Source organism: Antedon bifida, chromosome 10 (assembly GCF_963402885.1).
Source record: "Antedon bifida chromosome 10, ecAntBifi1.1, whole genome shotgun sequence".
Taxonomy (NCBI): Eukaryota; Metazoa; Echinodermata; class Crinoidea; order Comatulida; family Antedonidae; genus Antedon; species Antedon bifida.
The window spans coordinates 8033265-8057355 of record NC_136235.1 but is presented as its reverse complement, the minus strand read 5'-3'; the positions used below and the strand labels follow the sequence as shown (position 1 = coordinate 8057355).

Here is a 24091-nt window from a genome sequence, read left to right as displayed (position 1 = left end):
TTAATAGTCACTGCATACTGTTTATTTTAATTTAAAACTAAGAAAATATGATACAAACTCAATAAACCACTATTTTCTTTCAATATGATTATGAGAAGGGCCCAAATCCATCGTATTAATTGCGTGCCCGCGGCACAACTGAAGCATGTATAATCGTGTACTATACCATTTTACATTTAGATATGAATACTTAAGTTGTCATATAAATGTGGGAAACCGGAAGTACCGATAGGGGGATCTATACTGTAATCATTCAGGGGTGACGGACATGCGCAGTAGAATAATTTAGACCGGAGTATATATAGCAGCCCGCACATGGGTACAGGTTGCGCATATCCATCGTGGCTGAGTAGAGGCAGTTACTGTACTAATTAAGTTATCAGTTACTCGTTTCTAGGTACGTTGTAATACTTTATCATAGATTAATATAATCAATTGTTGTATTTAGTCATGATAATGAATAGTAGTATTGTATTAAATGTGTTATTTATGCTCATATATGTAGTTATAATTGATGGTAGAATGACTCGCCGATACAGTGTGCGAGTTCGGATTCCAATATGGCGACCAATGTTATGGTCATATGTAGTTGTGAATAGTATTATGTTAAGAACCTGGTTTTACATGTTTATTAATAGATTGGGCTTAATGGAAATGAAGGCTGAGTAAAGATGGGTATGCAACACTCCAAAATTAACATCGTTTAATCCAGGTATAGATGTGGTTATCACTTGTTATATATAATTGATAATAATGTAATACTGATGCAATGTGTATGTATTGTACTAAAGATAACGTAATGAATATAACAATGGTTAGCAATTGTTCATATGTGGATTATCATTATTATGTATGTTTGTTTGTTGTATTTATAGGGGTTTTTTTTCCAAGAGATGGCTGATTGTAGTTTGTGATAAATGCCAGTGAATATGAATGTGAATCCGATTGTGGCGGATTGGTTGTAGTTTATGTGATAAATGCCTGTGAATATGAATGTGAATAAATGAAATACTGATGGAAATCAATGCTGCCTTCATATGATTGTGTCCGACTGATCTCGAACTACCACATAAACAATACCAACAATAAATAATTCAACAAAATATTATGTTTTTTTCAAATTTCTCAAAACACTATTGTGTGGAATTTAAGGAGAAGGCATAATGCAAAAGACTTTGTGCCAGCTAAACCTAAAGCTCCAGTAAGTCTCACTTCATCAAAGCGTTTAAAACTAACTTTGCAAGCCAATCGACTGAAATGTAGACAATTAGAATAAAAAATTAATGCGCTACAGTCTGAAATTAAAAAACAGCATTGAAGTGACATCTGATCTGAGCCATGATGTACTAGAAATAATTTCCAAGTATCATGACGAAATGAGTCCCTTTATGAGGCTATTCTGGCAGCAGCAACAAAAATATTAAACAAGATGCTCAAATGGAAGACGATACCATCCTATGATCATAAGATGGTGTCTTGCAATTGCATCTAAATCTTCTTCTGCATATGTTGAACTTAGAGGTACCTTTACAGGAACTGATACAATTGAATTACCAAGCCGACGGCAATTGACAGATTACAGCAATGCAATTAAACCTAAAACTGGTTTTAACCCAGCTGTCATTGAAACTTTAAAATTGAAAATTTTTAAATTGTTTATTTCTTGGCAAACACATGTGGGGCTCAAAATAAGCAGTTTTCTCTAATAATTTGTTTGGTGCAGTTTCTTCTTGAGAATGGAGCCAAGTTTGTTTTGTCAAACAAATTTTGCCAAGATCCTGTTGAAGAGTATTTTGGATGACAAAGAGGGCTTGGACGGCGGTGTGATAACCCAGGTATTCGCGATTTTGGATATAACGACAATAAACTGAGAATTCAACGCTCTATCCTGCAATTAAAGGGAAATACCAAAGGAAGAAAAAGAGGAAAGAACGAAACAAGATGGCACAGTGTAAACAATGATCCAATTGCTAGAAAAAAGCATTAACATTTGAAAATGCATACAAAATGCATTTAGATTTAACAATAAATTGCAGTATGATTCAAGATTCAAGAAATTTTATTTGTCCATAAAAATGGAAATTCACTTTGCTTGGTAGATTAAAACAACAATATAGCAACAATTTAAAACGTGCAGTATTATAACAGATTAAAAATACAAGATAAAAGTTAAAAATACTGTTAAAAAATGTAAAACTATTTAAAAATTGCATTATCGTCTTACATTAGAATTAAAAATATGAATGTTATTTACAACGAAGGATTTTCTAGTTCTACAAAGATTTGCTCTTGGAGGTCGTAGCCTAATACCTGATCTATTTAAGTTATAACAGTAATGTAACGAATGAGTGGGGTCTTTCATAATATTGTTTACTTTTTTCTTTTTTATGAATTGCAACTTTGGACATAAATTTAAAAGTACTAGAATTATGGTTATTTCAACAATCCGTCAATTGATAATATACTATATTATAATTACCCTAGCCTTAGGCCTACTACTACCTTAGGCTAGGCCACTAATTTTAACAAAAAATAATAAATATAATATATACATTTAATTAATACATTACCTGTTCACATGCTTGTTAATGTGTATCGGATGTGATAGAGTTCGGCCTCTAAAAATTCGCTTTATAAAAGGTTTAACCCATTGACCCCCAAGTTTATTTTGCTCCCCGGGGACCCAAAAAGCATATGTCACATAATTAACCCTAACTTTTTTTCTAAACACAGACATTAAAAAAATTAAAAAAGAAAAATAATGGAAAGGACATTTTATTTCCAAATATGTTATCAAATTTGTGTTACAACTTATTTTTGCGGAGTATAGATTATGCAAATTTTAGAAATATTTTAGGAAAATTATTAAAAATTTGTAATTTATCTTTGACTACCAAATGCACAAAAAATATTAAATATTTCATAATAAAACTCATCTCTTCATCAGAACCTATTTCTTCTCTTCAAAATAAGACCAAACTTGACCATTATGAATGACCGGTTTCGAAATTATAAAGAAATTAGTAGACCGACTCATCCGAGGTTGACCATATGGGGCCTAGGCCTATCAGGAGCCGCCCCGAGAGCGTCGTCGCCGCTGTTTGTTCACCGGGAATGTTAAAAATAACATCCCGAAAGCGACTTGGAATTCGCGATTCTCACGCGCACCGGCATCCCTCGGGAGCTTAGTCCGCTATTTTAGATGTGTAGCTTGCAGAAAATTAGACGAAAATGCGTCGAAAACTTATGAAATTAAAACAAGTTTGGTATCAAAATGTTTGTCAAAAGTTATGCTTCAATAAACTGACCTTTGCGCAGAGTTTGAACAAATATTTCAAGCCCATAATGCATCTGACATGTCAAGGTTCATATTACATTCAAAGGTAAACAATATGGCGCGGCCCTCGTGAGGACATGTTCACGACTTTTCTCCGGTAGAAAAATCACATTTTTACATGGAAATATGACGATTTAGACACTGTAACTGATACATAATCTTCATTTATTATACATTTATTGTATACATGCTTCAAAATAGTGATTATTACAAATAAAGATGGATTTTAGACGATTTTACGTTGTATGTTTAGGCCTAGATTCATTCAACGCGTCTGTCGCGTTTCGAACAGCGTGCTTCGAAAAACGGTTATATTTTCGAATTTTATTTTCAAACTAACTTCAACAATTGTTTTTATATATTTAGAAGCATATTTTTTAAAAAAAAGTTGTGAGTATTTTGTATAATTTGTTGTCACGATTCATGCACAGCAAACTGCGCATGTAAATTCAATTTACTTTTTTTTTGTTGATAATTTGTTTACAATGACCTTGACTTTTAACCTCATGAGCGCTTTAAGCGCTTATCGTGGTGAATCGGTTAAAATTGATTCTTCTTCATCACTCCTCCTTGAAAAAGGCTAAGCCATCAATTACAAGAAAATTGCAGTGGGCACGGTCATGCCTCATTTAACAGGACAGCGCAAGGATTCAACAGGCCACCTTTGATCTTTACAGTGTTTTCAGACCATTTACTTTCTACTGACTATGGTATTATGAATATATTTACGTACATATTTCATGACGAAGTTATAAATAGCTTTCGTAAAATTGAGAATTCCTTAAATTTGGGTTCGTAATTGAGGGTTTTTCATGAATCCAATAGGGAGGTTTCGCAACGCTACGAATACGATAACGAAAACGGATACGTCATACATTTATGAAACTTTTGAGCTGATCCCCATTTCATATTCGTAAAGCGTGTTTGTGTTGACGAATATCATCAGTCATATTCGTAACTACAAAACGAGTATAGTTTTTGATTATTTTCCACATTTTGCATTTGAATCAGAAATGATTCATGATTATAATATAATTATAGATTTATTGAAAGTAATTTACTAAAAGTAATTTACTAAAATAACAAGTCGATTTTGATAAATAGCAGTTTTTAAAGTGCTCACTCGCTTTGATGTTACGCTAGGCCTAGGCAGCTAAGCAACACGTACCTGCTGCGCTTCGAATTTACCGCAGTCACATTTTTTTTTTGGATCGACGGCGCCCTCGATTTTTGCAGGCTTACGAAAACGAATACATGTGCGTGACGTATTCGTTTTCGTTATCGTATTCGTAGCGTTGCGAAACCTCTCTATTATCACATACAATACGGTTTACATAATATACTGTACATACCACTGTTGAAGCACTTCTGTCAGCAAACTTGATATCTGCATTGAACTCCATCATTAATCACATAACAATAGGGTTTACATACCATTAGACTATTGTTGTTGATTGCAAACTTGATAAAGTATCCCTATTAAATCATCAGCAAGTGACATACAAATCAACAGGTTACCCTAATATAGGCTGACCTACAAAAATAATAACCATAAAAAAAGTTATTCACCCACATAATGGTATCGGGGATGTTTCGACCCAGGAACAATTGGGCCGGAATGTGCCAAAGTGTATCATGGGCCAAAGTGGAAAATGTGCATATTTTGATTACTTTTATACAAAAAATGAATATTTGGTAGCGTAATTGTTATGTTTATTTATATAATATTAAATAATTTAAGTGTTTGGAAAAACTATTTGGTATCAAATGAAAGCCCATAAAATATTTTATCCATTGCTACCCAACTTGTATTAAAAATCTGTAATTATGATGCTAATTTTGTTCCAAATGTCCATATTTTATTATTTTTTTACAAAAATGAGTAAATTAAAATAGTGTAAATTTATTTTGGTTTATTTATAATATTAAATAATTCAAGTGCTTGGAAGATCTTGGTAAATTTACCAAGCATTTTAAATCAATTTTTACTGTTTTATCACTTTGTGTTTCCAAACACTTAAATTATTTTTTGTCAAAAATCAATAAAATATGCACATTTTTCACAAAATTAGCATTATAATTACAGATTTTTATTACAAGTTGGGTAGCAATGGATAAAATATTTTATGGGCTTTCATTTGATACCAAATAGTTTTTCCAAACACTTAAATTATTTAATATTATATAAATAAACATAACAATTACGCTACCAAATATTCATTTTTTGTATAAAAGTAATCAAAATATGCACATTTTCCATACAATTAGCTTCATAATTAAACATTTTCAATACAATTTGGGTATCAATGAGTAGGATATTGTGTATGCTTTCATTTGATACCATTGGCATTTTAAAGAATAATTTAACCGAAAATGTGTTTCTTGATCATTTTTGGGTCAAAGGTCAGTAAAAGCATTTCAGGTGATTTTTTCGCTAAAAGTTGTGTTAGACCGAATATAAATATGTATATTCTGAACAATTGGACACCAAAAGCAAATCTGTACGACAAGTGGTTGTCGAGATATAAGAACCACACATTTTTAACCTTTGACCCCGGTTTTGGGCATGTTCGCCCCGGATAGGGAATTTGGCACATATCCCATGTTGTTCCTTGGGGTCAAATTATCCTATAACAGCTGAGATATTCTCTCCCAAATTAAATGCATTCAAATCTATTCTTACCCAGGTCCTAGACTGCGATTTACAACATGCTTAAATTTGGTAAACTTCTACATGCCAAAGCACAAACGGCACACCTACAGCACCCCTGAATGTATTGAGGAGTGCAATTTGTAGCACACCTACACCTACAGCATCTCATTTATCCAAACAATTAACATTAAAAACATGTTAGCATATGAGGACTGCGGAAAGTTTAGCATCTAAACAAACAAAAAACAGGTCATGAATTTCCCCTACTAAACAAGGTTAAATATTGTAGCGTTCCTTATCTTAACTCTTAGGTATCGTCACACACGACGAGAAGACAATTTGTAATAAACACCACATCAGGTTTACCTCTGTGTAGATTTTTTTTAGTAGACTAGAAGCGTTTGAAATGTGTCTCTCATCTCATTTAACTATTATTGTGTGCACCATTCTTTTCGGGCTCCTTCCCAAAGATGGATCAGCCTGCATGTCAGCAAAGATAGATAATGACAGTGTACACGTACTATGACAGGTATTGATACAATGCGTACAAATGCCACAAAAAACACCATTCTTTGATGCCACACTTGCCATGTGGTGGTGGTATGCACAGTTATGCTCTACGGCGTAGTGGTGGTTGGATTTGGACTTCTTATATTTTATGTTTAGCCCATAGAGGGCAGTAGGGTAGATTGGCTCTCACTTTTAACAAATTGTCCTTTGAAACATTTATTGTCACACAACGAATCGAAAACATCATTTTGTTTTTTGGATAAAGTTAACTTTTTAAGCGAACTTGTTATTTTTTTTAATGAATAATTTGTGTTTAAAGATGTATTGTCCCTCCAGCCAGTAAGCTTGTCTTGACAAGTTAGTGAAACAGTGTGGTGATGTGAGATTCCGTTTTCGGACTTTTTGTTCTGTTCAATTCAACTTTATTTCGTCCACATAATATTTTGAGTGCTTTTCACAATATAGTACTAAAATATATAAAACGTTTCATATAAAAATAATTAATTACAATATTTAAAAACACTATATATTATTTAACAATGTACTGTTGTCAATTTATTCTGTTTTCTTAGGCTATTTCGTGGTTTATCGCTTTATCTTTAATATAGGATCACTTTATATTTAACATTTAATCACTTTATCTTTAATATTGTCACATCACGATCCATAGTATAGGTAATTAGTAGAGGAGTGTCGATACTATTACGAAAAGATCTTGAATGCAAAATTGTAACTGATATAGATGGAATATATATATTTCTCAATTTAATGATAAAGGCATTGGACATTATAAATATTTATGCTCCTAATGAAAGCAAAAATAGAAGTGCGTTCTTTAGGTCCTTACACAAATGTTACAATGACTTTGATAGAGGGAAAGGTAATACTATCATTCTAGGTGGAGATGTGAATTGCATCATGAATAGTGACATTGACCAAAAAGGTAGCGCAAATAGGTCTGATAAATCTTTTTTTACGAATAAAAACCTAACGAAAAATTTAAATGATATTTGGAGATCAAAAAACATGTTTCGTAGACTGGATTATTGGTTAATATCAGACGATCTTTTATAATCAAAATATCAGATCAGATCAAAATATTTTCTATAATCGTTTAACCTCAGACTGTGTAATATCACTTACATTTCCATTGTTTATCATATGTGCAATAAAAGTGGGCTGCCCCCACAAAAGAAAAAAAAGATCTATTTTCAAATGGAGATGTTTTAGCCTATGACATTCGTACAGCTATTCTTACTGTATCAATTTAAAAAGATTTGCAAATACGCGGTTCTGGTTTATGGATGTTCAACAATTTCTTCTTGAAAGAGGACAAATATACAACCTTAGTAATTAAAATAATCACTGTTTCAATATTAAACATAATTAAGAACCTGTAAGTGCAAGTTTGTTATGGGAGATTGTAAAAACCAAAATAAAAGAATGTTCAATTGCATACGGGAAAAAAAACCCAGAATAAAAAGAAAGAAAAATTACAAAAACAAAACAAAAAAGCTTAAATAAAACAATTATGAATACTCAAAATTGTGATATAACTATTGAAAATAAAATTGAAAGCAAAAAAATAGAGCTTGAAAACATTTATAAAGTAGAAGCAAAAGGCGAACAAATTAGGTCCAGAGTAAATTAGATCGAGGAAGGCGACCGAAATACAACATATTTCCTCGTATTAGAACAAGGCCATATAGGCTACATGGCTGCAGTCGCGTGCTCAAGTTAGTGTTTACCGACCAACCGACCGACCAACCGACCGACATAGTGAGCTGTAGCAATTTTTAAATCTAAAAGCAAAAAGAAACACATAAAAAGTTTAATTACTAAATATGGGAGCTTAATAGCAACGAGCCCAATTGATATATAAAAAAACAAGTACAACATTTCAAAAGTTTATAAGCAAAAAATACCATAAACTCTAACAAAAATTAAGACATACTTTTAAATCTGACATAAACAAGCTTTCAGAAATAGAAAAACAAAATTGTGAAGGTTACGTCACTATTGATGAATGTAAAAAGGCCCTTAATGATGGAAAAAAATAAAACACCGGGATCAGATGGTCTAAGTGTTGAATTTTATGTGACATAATTTGCGATGCCTTAAATGAAAATTTTAATTCCCAAGAATTATCCTTTTCACAAAATGAGGTGTAATCACCCTTTTGTTCAAGGATGGAGAAAGAGAAAATTTTAATAATTGGCGTCCTATTACCCTCCAAAACACTGATTACAAAATTCTTGCACATGTATTAAGCAATAGACTAAAAATAGTAATTATAAGTTCAGACCAAAAAGGGCGTTTCGCCGGTGAAAACATTCGGTTAATTATTAAACAGAATGTAATGATATCGAAGGGGCAATAATTAGGCCTACCTTAGATTTTAAGAAGGTTTGTGATTCTAGTAGTAGATTTTATGTTCGATGTTTTAGAAAAATTTTGGAATGTAACTGGGTAAAAGTGTTATATAACATGGCTGCAGTCGCGTGCTCAAATTTGAGTTAGTGTTTACCGACCAACCGATCAACCGACTGCATAGTGAGCTGAAAGAGACTAAAAACGTTGAATGTGTCCCAGTTAACAATGGTTGGGTTTCAACCAATTTTAAAATGGAAAGAGGTATTAGACAAGGTTGTCCTCTATCTGCTCTGTTATTTATTTTAGTGGTCAAGGTAATGGCAACCACTGTAGAATAAGAAACAAAGATGATTATAAGTATTAAACTTCCGAATAATGAAAATAACATAGAAGCTAGAATAAGCCAATTAGCCGATGATACTGTCTTGTATGTTGGTAACGACAAGATTAAGATAGCGGTCAGTGTAATTTAACTTTTTTGTGAACTATCTGGAATGACATTAAATTAAAAAAACGATGATTTTTGGATTGGTAAATGGAAGAACAGAATAGAGAATTAAATTGGGTAAAACACTCAATAAAAATGTTAGAAATATATGTATGGTAGGCCTATAATAAAGAAGAATGTACCAGAAAAAATGGGATGTTAAATTAATAGAACTAGAAAGGACTTTAAAATCATGGAATACTAGAAATCTCTCAATTTTTGGTAAAATAGTAGTCCTGAAAAGTCTTGCACTATCTAAATTAACATATGCTGCAATTTTACTGATGTTCCAAAATATGTTACAAATATAATAGGCCTATATAATTTCATTTGGAATAATAAAAGGGAAAAGATAAAAAGAAAAACGCTAATTGGTGATGATGAGATGGGAGGTATTAAAATGCCTGATTTTACTCTTCATGTTAGCGCACTCATGTGTGGCTGGTTAAAAAGAATTATGAATGATGATGATGCTAAATGGAAATGTATTCCAATGTATTATATTAAAAAAATATGTCATGTTAATGTCTTACTTAATTTGTCATGTTATAGTATTATTGATGTTAATTCAGATAATATTCCACTGTCTCACAGAGAAAATAATGTATAATGATATAATGAATGAGCAACTGTGGGGAAACCACTACGTTAAACCTTTTTTAATCGCTTTTCTACAAGCAATGTAGGATTAAAACAAACTGGTTAAATGAGTATTTGTGTATTATTAAGACAATACCAATTCAGTGGAAACGTATTATTAAGGATGCAGATATATACGAAAAGTATGTAAAATGAAGGATAAGAAATTAGCACATTCAATTATAAGATGTTACATAGAATACTGCCTACCAACAAACGGCTTTATCAGTGGAAACACAAAAGTGTGAAAAATGTGGAGAAATTGAAAATGAAAATCATTTGTTTTTTAGTTGTAAATTTATTCAGAGTTTTTGGAGGAAAATGCTCAGTATCGCAGTTTAAACCACAATAATATATCATTTAAGCAATTAGGCCTACAACTATACGAACGGGAGATAATCTAGTAGATTATATTTACACATTTTGCAGCCTTCACTGTTTATAGAATACAAATATTATCAGCATTAAATAAGCCAGTGAGTAAATCTTTATAGAGATCATTTAACAGCAATATGGTATATAACATTGAATGTGAAACATATAACAATAAAGACAAAAATATATACAAAAATGGGCAACTTTAAGACATGCTATTATATGCTAATATAATTCTAATCTGATATCAGAAAAGAAATTAATGTGATACGAGTTATAGGTACAGATTTATTAGGATTTTATTTGTTTTATCTTGTAGATACATAAATTGTATGGTAAAAGTTCTGATATGAAAAAAAATGAAAATGAAAAACTCACAAAAGGAAAATTGTTCTTTCTGTGTAAAATATTTTAAAATGAGATAGATGATAATGATCATGTAAGTAATGTTTGGAAACAAAAAGTTTATTTAGACCAAACGTCTTTGTATTAACTTTTTAAACTTTCCTTTGTAGGCCTAAGTGTATTATAGAAAAATACAAATTTACAAGATTTAAAAATGTTACTGATGAAGTTGATCACATTGTAATGATAATTAGAAATTAACAAAAATGTGATAAATATGATTTTAAGTGATGACATGAAAGATGATATTGATGTGAATAAAAAAACGCCACAAAAGAGAAAACAAATCTTTAATATTGTATCACTTTACCTTTAATATTGAATCACCTTATCTTTAATATTAGATCACTTTACCTTTAATATTTGATCACTTTATCTTTAATATTGGATCATCTTATCTGTAATATTGTATCACTTTATCTATAATAATTGATCACTTTATATTTAATATTGTATCACTTTATGTTTAATATCTGTAATATTGTATCACTTTACCTTTAATATTGAATCACCTTATCTTTAATATTGGATCACTTTATCTTTAATATTGGATCATTTTATCTGTAATATTGTATCACTTTATGTTTAATATCTGTGATATTGTATAACTTTATCTTTAATATTGGATCACTTTATCTTTAATATTGTATCACTTTATCTGTAATATTGTATCACTTTATCTATAATAATTGATCACTTTATATTTAATATCGTATCACTTTATGTTTAATATCTGTAATATTGTATCACTTTATCTTTAATATTGGATCACTTTATCTTTAATATTGGATCATCTTATCTGTAATATTGTATCACTTTATCTACAATAATTGATCACTTTATATTTAATATTGTATCACTTTATGTTTAATATCTGTAATATTGTATCACTTTACCTTTAATATTGGATCACTTTATCTTTAATATTGGATCATCTTATCTGTAATATTGTATCACTTTATGTTTAATATCTGTAATATTGTATCACTTTATCTTTAATATTGGATCACTTTATCTTTAATATTGTATCACTTTATCTGTAATATTGTATCACTTTATCTATAATAATTGATCACTTTATATTTAATATTGTATCACTTTATGTTTAATATCTGTAATATTGTATCACTTTACCTTTAATATTGGATCACTTTAACAAAATTTAATATTAAATCTTCTTTCATTTATTCAATAATATTTCTTACTGGTTAAAATTTTGTATAGATTTTTTTGTTATTTTGACTTTGATTTCTTCAACTGCTGTCCTTCCTTCTTTTCTTTCTTTTTCTTAGATACTGTTTTATTCTTCCCGCTATATTTCTGCTTATCTCCTCTGAAAAATACAATATATATACATCATAATACAAAAGGAAATTAAAAAGGAATCACAGACAGATAGAAGAAAGATTAAGGAAGCTATATGCATGATCATAAGGTAAAAGGAAACAGCATCAATAGAGATTGAAAGATATAATCTTTTGCATGTTAACGATAGTCTACTGAAGAAAATTGAAGCACTCAATCATCAACAACAAGACAACTGGTGCTACACAACCTCTCTATGATTTTACAGACCAATCCAAACAGTAGTTTGAGAAAGTTGACCGCATGTCAATGAAATGTCACTAGGAATCTAGGTGTTTGTATTTTTATTCAACAAATTACATTTTCCAGATTTTATAAAAGAAATATGATAAAATATTTTTTTGTTGGTTTATTAAAACCTTAAAAATTAGTTATCGTTTTCTTTTCTTTTGTCTTACTTATTCATCTTTGTTTTATTTCTGCAGCCTAGGCCTCCTTCCCAATGACTACTCCAACCTTTAGTCAGGTTCATGCGGCATGCAATACAAGGCTGATCAGGTGAAAATGTCTGTAAGAAAGAAGAAACTGATAATTCCAAGGCATTGAAAGGATCTTTTATTGGTGTTAATCTAATTTAATACGCTATTAGCGCTGCATATTTGTGAATGTGTTAAATTCTGGTAATGAATATGCCGAGAATATAAGGAACTTGGAAGGCTCATTTATTTTGAATGTGACTAAATATATGAATGAATAAATAAACGTTGGATTACAAAATAATGTTTATAAGTAAAAATAAAGGAAGAAATTGGATAACCAAAAAATGACTGTGAAAGTGAAGAGGAATCAATTAAAGGAAGTAGGCAGATGCCTGAGAAGACAACAACCTTGAGTTGGGCCAGCCTAAACAAATGAGAGACAGCAGAATAATAAATCCAAAGAAATCAAAAACAGGCAGCATGAACAGAGACAAGACTGGTTAAAAAAACCCAACTTAAAAAACAGAGACATCAGATCATGACCAAGGAATTTGTCAGACTGACTGAACAATTGTGTTCTTTTACGCTTACTGAAGTCCCATTCCCTACGTAATGTAATAATAAATACTATTTGGTCCCATTGCGATAACTTTTTTCATCTTTAAATGGTTAAAAACGTGAAAAATAAGTTGATTATAATAACTTAAGTGGCCTGCTATAAATCCCAACATGCATTGTGCATGGAATGTTATTTTTTTGTTTTTCTTTTGTGATTCACCCACTTTCGATCAATCAGTCAAAATACCAGACAGTTAATGCATCAACTAATTAGGCTAGGCCTGTAGCTAGCGTACAATGTTGTTCGTTACTGCTGTTTACCAGCTAGGCCTACAAAACACCGCAAGCTACGTGGGTAGTGCATCATTTCCATCTTTTTATCATAAATTACCATAAAACGTACACGGACAAGGAATGACCTGGTTTAATGTTTCTAAAGTAATATATATGCATTATTTCTACACAAAGTCAAACATTGTAGAGAATGGGTCATTTAATATGTTGACTACACTTTAAAAACTGAAAAAAATTACCTGTTCTTTGGCACAGAATCCACAAAGCATTCGGTTTGCATATGTAAATATATGGTCAGAATCATCATCGTGGCAACAGTCACACGGGTAGCATTTTCCACAACATGGGAACCTATAGCGAAACCAAAAGCATTACAACAATAATACGTAATTGATTTTTAACCAACTGAATTGTAAGACATAGTTCTTTATGAGCTTAGGACCTCCATGTTTTCAGCTTATGACAACCCTGAGTCGTAAGCTAACTACCATATTTTTGGATAACACATAATTAGTATGCAATATTTATTTTATTGCAATCATCCTCCAGGCTGTTCACAGACACACACACAAACGCACACACACACGCACACACAAACATACATGGGTATAAACATAACCTCCTTGGTGGAGGTAACAAAGTATTTTACCTTAACCACCTGAAACTTTTCTTATAATGTTGGCATGTACCATTTGATGGGAGGGGTTTACCCTCTTGAATTGCTGGATTTTTTTGGGCTTTGACCACACTCTGTACTTTTACCGTGTGTAAGTTCTCAGTTGCTGTAAATAATTAATACATTTATTAACACTGAACCAGAAATTATACAAAAATTCAATTATAAAACAATAAATAAGATATTGATTTAGATATAGATTGTAATATACAATAAGAAACTGAAATAGAAATATGTCAGTGAAAATAGTCATCTGCTTTCTGCTTGTGAAACCCCAGTCAAATAAGAGCACTGGAGCACTGAAGTTCATAGTTCATTTTATTTACGGCTTATGCCGAGTTGCTTACCAATTGGATCTGATGCAAAGAGTCTTTGCATCCTTGTTGAGTCCACTCGGAGATTTTGTTTGTTGTGACACTGCGGACACCAATTACTTAGAGTTTGCCCATATTGAACACCCTAAATATATAATAAAAAATCAAATTTGTTATGGATGACTTCTTTTCATTACATTCTGTATGTCTTATGTTATGTTATCTTATATGTATGTAACAAGCCATTTTGAACTTCATGGAGATTCCGGTCTGTATTTTTTTCTGTTGAAATTTGAAAAATAATGAACTTGTTCAAGAGGTTTATAAAAGTCTGTCTTATGTTGAGAAATGTCTTTATTTTGGCAAGGACTATGAGGTGAAATGAAATACTTTGCTTAATAATATTATTTAATCGGTAGAAAAAGCTAACCTTTATTTGTTTTTGATTATTACAACTTAAACAGCTTGCTTCAAACTCACAATCCATGATTAATACATCAAAAGGTAGACATCCATTTAGATCAAGGTAACCAAGGATTGCGGAGAACTGATGCATGATTGCTGGTCGATAGGTCAACAAGAACTGATGCTGACATCGAGGACAGAATATCTGATTAGCTCTGCCTCCTGGAGTACTTAAGTCGGTTCTGTGTTTACATCTCTCGCATTGGATGATAAGTGACAACGTCTTAACAGAAAGTGTTCCATATCCATCGCCTATTTCAAGCCCTTTGAAACGTAGTTCAGTACCTTTGCGTTGTGGGTCAATATTTTGAGCTTGTTCAATACTTCGTTGGCGGTACTTTGCCGTGTTACGCTCCTCTTCCTCCTCACTTTCATCGCTTTCCTCTTCTTCAGTGTCTCCCTCCTCACTATCATTTTCTTCAATATCATCTTCATTATTCTTGTCTTCCTCATCCACTGACTCTTCTTTCTTTTCCTCTTTCACTTCGTTCAATACTGAACTAGATTCTTCAGTAGTTTCTACTTTTTCTTTATGTGGAATAAATTCAAACCCAGCTGCTTTAGCATCTAAACAACGTTTGTACTGTAAGAAAACAATTCATGAGCAGAGTTAAAAAAGATTGATAGAGTTTATAAATTATATTTCAATCTAGAAAACATTAATTGTTACTTGTAGTTGAAAGTAGAAAATGTGGCAGTTAAGAGCGCATCAACCTCTGTAAAGGAAAAATGTAATTTTATGTGCTTTGATGACAGAATTGAGTTGTCTGTTAAACGCAAGTTACTAAAGTTTTTGGTTCCCACTAAGACGCAACACAAGGACGTAAGAGCAACGCAATTGAGTTGTCCAATGACAAAGGACAGTTAATGCTCTATCATGTCCTGATTAATTACATTGAGCTTACATCCTTGTGTTGTATCCTAGTGGGATCCAAGCTTTGAGGACATAATGAGATAATTACCTTCCTAGCACCCTCTGTGAAAAGATTTTCAAGACTCCTATCTAGCCACCTTAGAAAAGGCCTGAAGATCAATTCAATCTTCCCTCCAACTAGATTAGTTTGATGTTTGGCCAACACCCAATTTTGTGCTGCTTCATTAATGTGCCTATTACATAGAAAAAAAAGCTTCTAGTTAAAAAATCAGACTTGTTTTCATGTTAAAATATAATTATTGTACCCCTGAAAAATGATAATAACAAAATAATTTTATAAAAATCTTTTCGTTCAATATGCCATTTTAATGTCACATAATAGTTATTCACTTTGACTAAAAATTGGATAAAAAAAAAAATTATTTATCTGAAAAAACTGTAATTAATGCAAAAAAATGTCAAATTGACTGGAAGTCAATGGGTTGAATTTAGCGAGTATTTTTCATTTTTAAACATTTTTTTTTTCTTTTTATGAGTGAAAACATTATATTTATAGTTTTTTTTCCTACTGAAGTGGTTAACTGTGAAACGACCTATTCAGAGTCTTTTTTTATTATTCTTAATTTGTCATGTTTTTGGGGGAATACAAAATGTTCTGAAACCTTAGAATGGATTGTAATGACACTTCATTCAGAGAGTTAATATGTTCTTGATGTTGCTATGTCAACTCTTCCAATACTGGACACCTTTGGGCTGGCTGAATATGTCTGGTTTTCTGGAAAATTTGGGACCTTTTGAGCATCAAGAGAGTTTCCTGCTTTCAGAGAGTCCGTGTATAGGGAGAGTTTACTGTACCTTGACTCAGTTCACCCCAGTGCTGTATTATGTTGCTCTTGCATTTGTTGTGTGAAATCAAACCGATCTGATTTCCTGTATTCACTGTATTTAAAGGCACTGTTGCATTGTCAGTTTCCTCTTGTGATTATGAAATATGGCACTTGTGTCAATACATCGTTGCTTACAATGGATTATTTAGAAGATGAATGATTACTGAATTTTAGTGGTGTGGAACACTTCAATATTCAAAAATACACCCAGGATAGTTTATAATATAAACTAACTTGGGTTTATTTTTGAATTATTGTCACATGGCAGGTTGTTGTTGTCAGGTCTGGAATAATTTGCAGACAATCTCTTCTTCACTTACCTTACAATTACATCTGGCAAAACTTGTTCTTCAGATACATGTAAACTAAATGGTTCTCTTGGATAATCTTCAGGAAAGACCACATCAAAAATAAAATCTGTGATATCAAATGGCTGAAAATAACACAAGAATAAATTCAAATCTTATGAAAAGATGAATTAAATACAATAAAATAAATATTATACCGTTTCCACACCTGCAAAAAGTAATAACTTGTAACAAGTTGTAATGTTAATGTTAAATGTAATTATTCATCCTCAAGCTTAGCTGAGGAAATTTGGATTAGACACTACACCGACCAACGGCAGCCAGCAATGCAGTGCCTACCATATCAGCAAACCGGGAGACAATCCCCTACTCTTTTCGAATAGTGTACTAGATGTGCTTTACATCCCATCAGGACGGGACAATGAGAGTAAAGCATCTTGCCTAACGATGCAATCAGTATGGTATATATAGGCTAGAACCCATGCCTATCATTATGCTAGGCAAGTTTGTAGAAAATCTCACTGATAAAGATGTTACTGCGCATGCATGTATTGCCCTGGTATTAAATTGACCAATCATAGTAATTAAATAGGGCTGAACTATGTTTTCTCAAATAGATTTCTCACAGTTTGTGTATGCGTATGTGAAAACGATGAAACCTGGTTACAAGTTGTAACAATTTATGCAGATGCAAAAGGGTATTAGATTTAACTTTGACTGACCTCTGCATAATAATAGTATAATAATAATAATCATGAAAATAATTTAAATTACCATAGTCTAATTATTAAATCATAACAAAATTAGTCAACATTTAAATCTGCGACACACACACACTTAATAAAAATAAGATGTCCTCTCACCCATTCAGGATCTGTAGGTGATGTTATGATTCTGTAAGTAACTGGTTTCCCTTCATCTTCAACTATTGTTAACTTCTCACCTTCTTGAAATATCACTTTTATTTGATTAATTTCAACATTTCTGAGTTTCTGTAAACTTTCAGGGGTTGCCTCAGTGATGTTAAGAGAAGACTGTGGCCTTTTGGCGACTTCTCGTTTTTCAGTCTTGACTGCACCAGATGAAACATGTTCCTTCATGTCTTTATCATCAATATCAGTTGGATTTTGTGGATGAAAAAATCGACATCTGTCAGCCATGTTGCAAGTGCCTTCTTTGTAAAAATGACAGAGTTTCCTGCGTTGCTTCATCTTTTTACCAGAAGGCTCTGCATGGCTGTCCTCTTCCGCCTTGTTCTGCTCTTCAAGTTCATGGTACCCTTTGACCTCTTCATAAGAAACTTTCTTCTTTTCTGAATCTGCCCCAGACTTTCCTTGCTTCTTTTTTTTCTCATGAAACTTTCCGTGCAGAAACCGGCAGTGAACTCCAAACCGACAACGGCCAGTTTTCTTGAATTCATAACAATTCCCCTTCTTCTGTTTTTGTTTTTCATTATTTTTTGGATCCTGCTCTTCCTCAGGAATGTTGTTGATATTCAGCTTTGGGCTGTCTATTGGCACATTCTCAACTTCCTTTTGAGTGTGAGCAAATCGACAATCCTCACCAAACTTGCACTTCCCTGTTCTTCTAAAGAATGTGCATGGTTTCTTTGATATTTTGTTATCAACTTCAAGAGAAATATTGCTAGTAGGCCTAGTGGATGAAGGCTGTTTTGACTGGGCAGGTATATTACTTGCTTCGTTTCTCTGGTCTTGATTATTCTGTTGGTTCCCTGGTAGCATAATATTATTATGGTTAAGATAAAGAGTTAGGAAACTTGGTTGATGAGTGAAAATTGTGTTTACTCTAAAGAAAATCAATAAACATAATAATTAATATATTTTATTATTTATGACAATCAAAATTATTATTATTTTTAACAATGAAACATCATTTCTTTAAAAAACATCCAACAGCACGGGTGCACACAGCTCGGGAAAACTCATGCTAAGCCTTTAAAACAAAGTCTATATAGGCCAATGTAAGAAGGCTAAAGCCTAGGCCCTAGATAGGCATACAACTTCTAGGCCTAGGCCTAGTACTTGCTAACCTATCTACGCGGCCTGGGTTGTTGTGTCCGCTAGCTAGCCCACAATCCACCACAGAGGGTAAATCCCCAACCAACCAAGAGAAGATAATTTGGACCTTACGGTACCTACCTACACACAATATACACAGGACACTTTCTGCACTTACCAAAAGACATGACTTGTATTGAAGAACCAGAGATCCAGATGGTCTATCCCGATGTGTGTGTCTGCAACCAACAAAGTACGGTAATTTATACTCTCTTGTTTTGTTTCCTGTTGTTGTGCAATCTACCACTCCAGATAAAATACTACTACCCTGGATGGACTTTGATAACAAAAGTGGTGCAATACATTATACCAACGTATATGAAGCGCCCAAAGTGACAATTGAAATTCTTTAGATTTGAATTATCGCATTCAGCTCGAGATTATATCACTTGCCTTTGTAAGTAGAACAATGTTTTAAAAAGAATACCGAGATAAGTATAATTATAAGAGGCTGACTTATTTCCAATGGTGTCCAGGAATAATTAACTAGGCCTAGGCTAGAGTATTTTATCACTTTTCCCTGGTCTAGAAATCGGTTGAACAAATTCCGTTGATGCTTCCACTGATCATGATCAATCATTTTATATGAACCTAAAATAACATTAATCAGCTTAAGCTTAATTACCCCAACTTTGTACTATGCTTATTTATGTATGTTTATGAATGTGTGATGAATGGAAATAAGAAAGGCAGAAAAGATGGAGCCTTCAGAAGTAACATTATTAACTTATTTAAATTTGATTAAAAATTAGAATCAACCAATCAGCATTTGTTTTCAGTATTGCTCACAACTTATTGACCCAGGTTTTCAGCTAAAAACACATGATTCTTATTTGAATGTACTTATGATAATCAGTCACAATAATTTATACATGTATGAACATGCTGAATGTGGAATATAAAAATCACAAAAACTACTAAAATTTCAAAGATTAATTTATTGTATCCATATATCTGTCAACAAGGTATCCAAAGATAAACACAGTAATACTGAACAAGTCATTATAAACATCATTTTGATTACAATTTACATGAATTATAAAATCAACAACTTCACATCTGATAACAACAAGTACATTATTTTATTGCTCATAACACTGATTAAATTTAAAAAACATTTTAACAATTTTAAACTTTAATAGAATGAACAACTTGAATGCCTGTCAAATCTTTCACAATCACATCTGCATGCTGTTGTTTAGTTAATTTTTCCAACTGTAAGGGTTCCCTCTATACTGTATATATATATATATTATTATACCTTGAGTTATAACTGACCCAGTTTCTAAATTAAGGGCATACTTTTTAAAATCAATTACACAGTGATTGTCCTTTAGTTATGTATAGATATTCTGTAATCCATTTATAATAATCTTTATGTATCATCTAATTGATAAAATACTTTATAAATGATTTGATCAGTGACAAAAAGCTGCCATTTTTGGTGATTTAGGAGAAAGTTATATTACCACTTTGGAGCACAGTTTCTGTAAATAATTGTCCTTAACTTATTTGCTCAAATGTCAGGACATCTGGGCCAAAATATATAACAAAAATAATAAAGAATATTCAATTTTATTTCAATACAACTTAAAATCAATTTTGTTTCGAATCAATTATAATGCATGGGAACTAGTGGTGTCAGGGAAGAGAGGTTCAAATAACTCTCCAAAATAAATGACATTTTTACCTCCTAGAATTTTCATGACATCATCACATGTGATCTGACCACAACAATTGTTCCCACGCACGCGTATAAATTACTGCTTTATTTTTATTTTTGACAATTTGATGTAAGTTTTTGAATATTACCTGATCATATTTTATAACTTAAGTTTCAATAAATACCGGATGAAATTGATTCATAATTAAATTGTTAGTATCATTAGTCTGTAAATCAATAAATACATTTTAAACATTTAAAAAACTTTCTTTTACAGTTTAAATCATTGCAACACCATACATATTCATTTATTAATATTTCTAATAAATTTGGGTCTTTCTGTGTTGTGTAAACAAACTAATCTTGCATAAATTTATTTTAATATTAAATTATTCTTATTGTTCGTATGATTGTTATTTATTAATACATACAATTATTGCAATCACTTTTTTATTTAATATGCACAAAATAATATAATAATTTAAGTAATCTCATATTTATCTTTTTATCATAATCCCGATTTCTTGTCAATTTCATCTTTTCTAGCTAATTTCACAAAATCAAATCTGTATGATTTCAATTTTCAAAATCATGCAACTAATTACTATTGATAAACAATAATAAATACTGGTTGCATTGGATAATATTAAACAAATGTGTTTCCATTAATAGAAAAATGTATCATTTATCTGGTAATCATAAATCAATACAAAAAAATGTTTTATTTCTCAAAAAACAACTGAATGCTGTTAAAAATTGATAAAAAATAAATAAATAAATAAGTTTACAAAAAAATATATATAATTAATGTTCATTTGAATAATATATATAACATGTGAAATGAAATAAACCAATTAGAAGTACACAAAATAAAATATCTAATTTTGACAAACAATAGCTTTATATCTAGAAATGCTAATACTTTCATTCAAGTCATCAAAATGAAACAGATGCATATAAAAAGCATATACTGTATCCATTCTTACTATCAATGTCGGACACTGATTAAACTATCAATGTCTGACACTGATTAAACTATCAATGTCTGACACTGATTAAAACAACAAATAGCATATAAATGTACATTATGTAACATAGATAACATACAAACTATATGCTATGTACAGTATAATAACTACTGTATTGTCTGAAACAATCACAGAGAAGATGTAACAATATATGAACACAAGGAACCTTAAAACAGCTTGCATTCACTTTCTAATTACATAGAGCAAACTGTGTTTCTGCATTATTTTCACAAATGTTAAGGGTTAAAGGTTAACTCTCTAATTTGATTCATAATCAACTTGTGAATACAGTTTTATTCAAACCAGTTTGTTACTTTATTACTCATTTTATATACTTATAAAATCTAAACAGAGTGTACAGTATAACAGATACAGTAGTGGGTCAAATCAACATGTATTTGGCTTATGGCTAAAAGCATTTTATTTATATAGATAAACAATGGTTATTAGTTGATTGATTTTTAAAAATTTTTTAATGTGTGTAATTTTGAAACTCTTTAAAATGACATTTATTTACATACTAAAACAATGTTTGTTGGTTACACTAGATAAAATTAACTTGTCAATTGTATGACCCCCGGGATAGGTGCGTCATTTGTCCGATGTGCGTCATACCTTATGCATACCATGTCACAAAATTCATTTACCTTTACATGAAAATGACACCAATTTTAAAATTAGTGACGGACCTTTTAGAGAACATGGACGCACCATGACTGCCCTTTTGTGGTAAAGTGACAGACATTGATGCACCATTGTTAATTTAATTGACGTACCATTAACTATTTGTAAATGACCATACAATCAACAAGTGCATTATACCCATTGGTGCATTTATATGTATAAACCTCTGAACAATCAGCTTATAAAATGGCATTAATATTTAACATTAGTAAAACAATTATTAGGTAGAATTTGAACATTCAGAAAAGGCACTTTGAATAATATTATTAAATTCTAATATTAACAACAATGGCGGGTTACTGTATTAAAAAATCACAGAAAAACTTATAAGTACTTATAATACTATTCTTTGGCAAAAACAGATACTTTTTTTTACATTTTTTAACATTAAAGTACTGATAACGGAGTTGTGGAAGTCAAGTCAAAGAATACTTGGACATTTGGCCATTATTTAAATTGATGTGGCCACTAAAAAAGCAAGCACTAACTATTCTAGTTTGTGATGAATATAATGGCAATGTTATTACATTATCTTAAAGACACAAATGCATCTGGCTCCATTTGATTCGATAATATAAGGAAATTTAATTTATGATAAACAGAAATCAAATCAATTATAAACCTACAATGGCAGAATGTGGTGACTGAATTTGATTTTGACCACATTTTTTGAAAAATGTTATATGAAAAAAATTAAGAATTATATTTAATTTATATTTCAAACCTGAAAGTTATATATTCTAAAAATAAATACGTAAATATTGACTAATAATATTAAAATTAAGAACAATATATTTTATTTATAACAGTTCATAGGGTATATAATTGCACTCTATCAAAGAAGGATTAAACCAAAATATCCTGTTTAAACTCAAAGTATAAATCATTAAAAAAATATCATACAGAATGCCAATCTAAAACACATTTTGGCAAGAGATTCTGGCTTTGTACATTATTTACTTAAAATGTTTAAGCCAAGCTAAATACATAGGCAGAAAGCCTATAAGCACCATGAACAAACATTGGTATTCAACTTTTTAAACACGTACCATCATATTAGAATTGTAGCATATTTCTTAAGTACCATTCAATTACAACTAGTAGTCATTACTTGCCCCATAACTAGAAGGATAAAATGGTGTCAAGCTGCTATAATCTCCTCTACCTTGGGAAGAACGCCCTCTATTCGGTGACCCATGACCTTGATGATATTGTTGTCTCCCTTGGCCTCGTTTACTACCTGGACTCACTTTGTTCTGCTGCCAATGTGGCCTAAAATTTCTTCTATCTGGACTGGTAATGCTTTGTCCGGGGAAAACAGATGTTTTTAAAGTGAGTATGGATGCCTCCTCTTCTGCTCCTTGACATGTTGGTACATTAACCCATGTCTTTAGTAAGTTCTCTCCAACACTTGGCTCAATTTCCTTAACATAAAAAAACATATTTTGTATATCAACATAATCCAATATAATATATTAGCTATCCGCACCTTGGCGGATAACTCCTTGAGATCATCATCAACTTTTTTTTTTCTGTATTATTCTTTTCTTTCCACTCTATTTTTGTGCGTCGCGTTTCTCTAAAACGTGTAAACATTTCGTTCGTAACTTTGTCAACATTTACATGAAGTTGTGTGCGATTTTATGAATTTAAATGATTGATCATAGATTAAAAACCAAAAGTAATTTTGTATTGACAC

At 31.4% G+C, this 24091-nt stretch overlaps 2 protein-coding genes across 3 annotated transcripts in view; both read right to left on the bottom strand.

Moving 5' to 3' along the window:
* The window catches only part of LOC144853802 (uncharacterized), a 50881-nt gene extending 31599 nt beyond the window's left edge, over positions 1–19282 (bottom strand). Inside the window, exons 1-10 of one of the 2 annotated variants that reach the window (XM_078711638.1) lie at positions 19136–19282; positions 17803–18745; positions 16952–17064; positions 15833–15977; positions 14836–15453; positions 14439–14550; positions 14065–14197; positions 13655–13766; positions 12543–12652; positions 11985–12112 (exon numbers count right to left, since the gene is read on the bottom strand). In XM_078711638.1, the coding sequence (XP_078567764.1) occupies positions 12013–12112; positions 12543–12652; positions 13655–13766; positions 14065–14197; positions 14439–14550; positions 14836–15453; positions 15833–15977; positions 16952–17064; positions 17803–18681 (2322 nt within the window). In that variant the 5' untranslated portion in view covers positions 18682–18745; positions 19136–19282 and the 3' untranslated portion in view covers positions 11985–12012. Of the gene's footprint in view, positions 1–11068; positions 12113–12542; positions 12653–13654; positions 13767–14064; positions 14198–14438; positions 14551–14835; positions 15454–15832; positions 15978–16951; positions 17065–17802; positions 18746–19135 lie in introns of those variants that run through there. The other variant, XM_078711637.1, reaches the window with a different exon arrangement.
* Positions 19283–19935: 653 nt separating this feature from the next.
* LOC144853789 (3'-5' RNA helicase YTHDC2-like) overlaps positions 19936–24091 on the bottom strand; it is a 34142-nt gene continuing 29986 nt past the window's right edge. Inside the window, exon 32 of the mRNA XM_078711620.1 lies at positions 19936–23816. Coding sequence (XP_078567746.1) covers positions 23490–23816 — 327 coding nt within the window. The 3' untranslated portion in view covers positions 19936–23489. The remainder of the gene's footprint in view (positions 23817–24091) is intronic.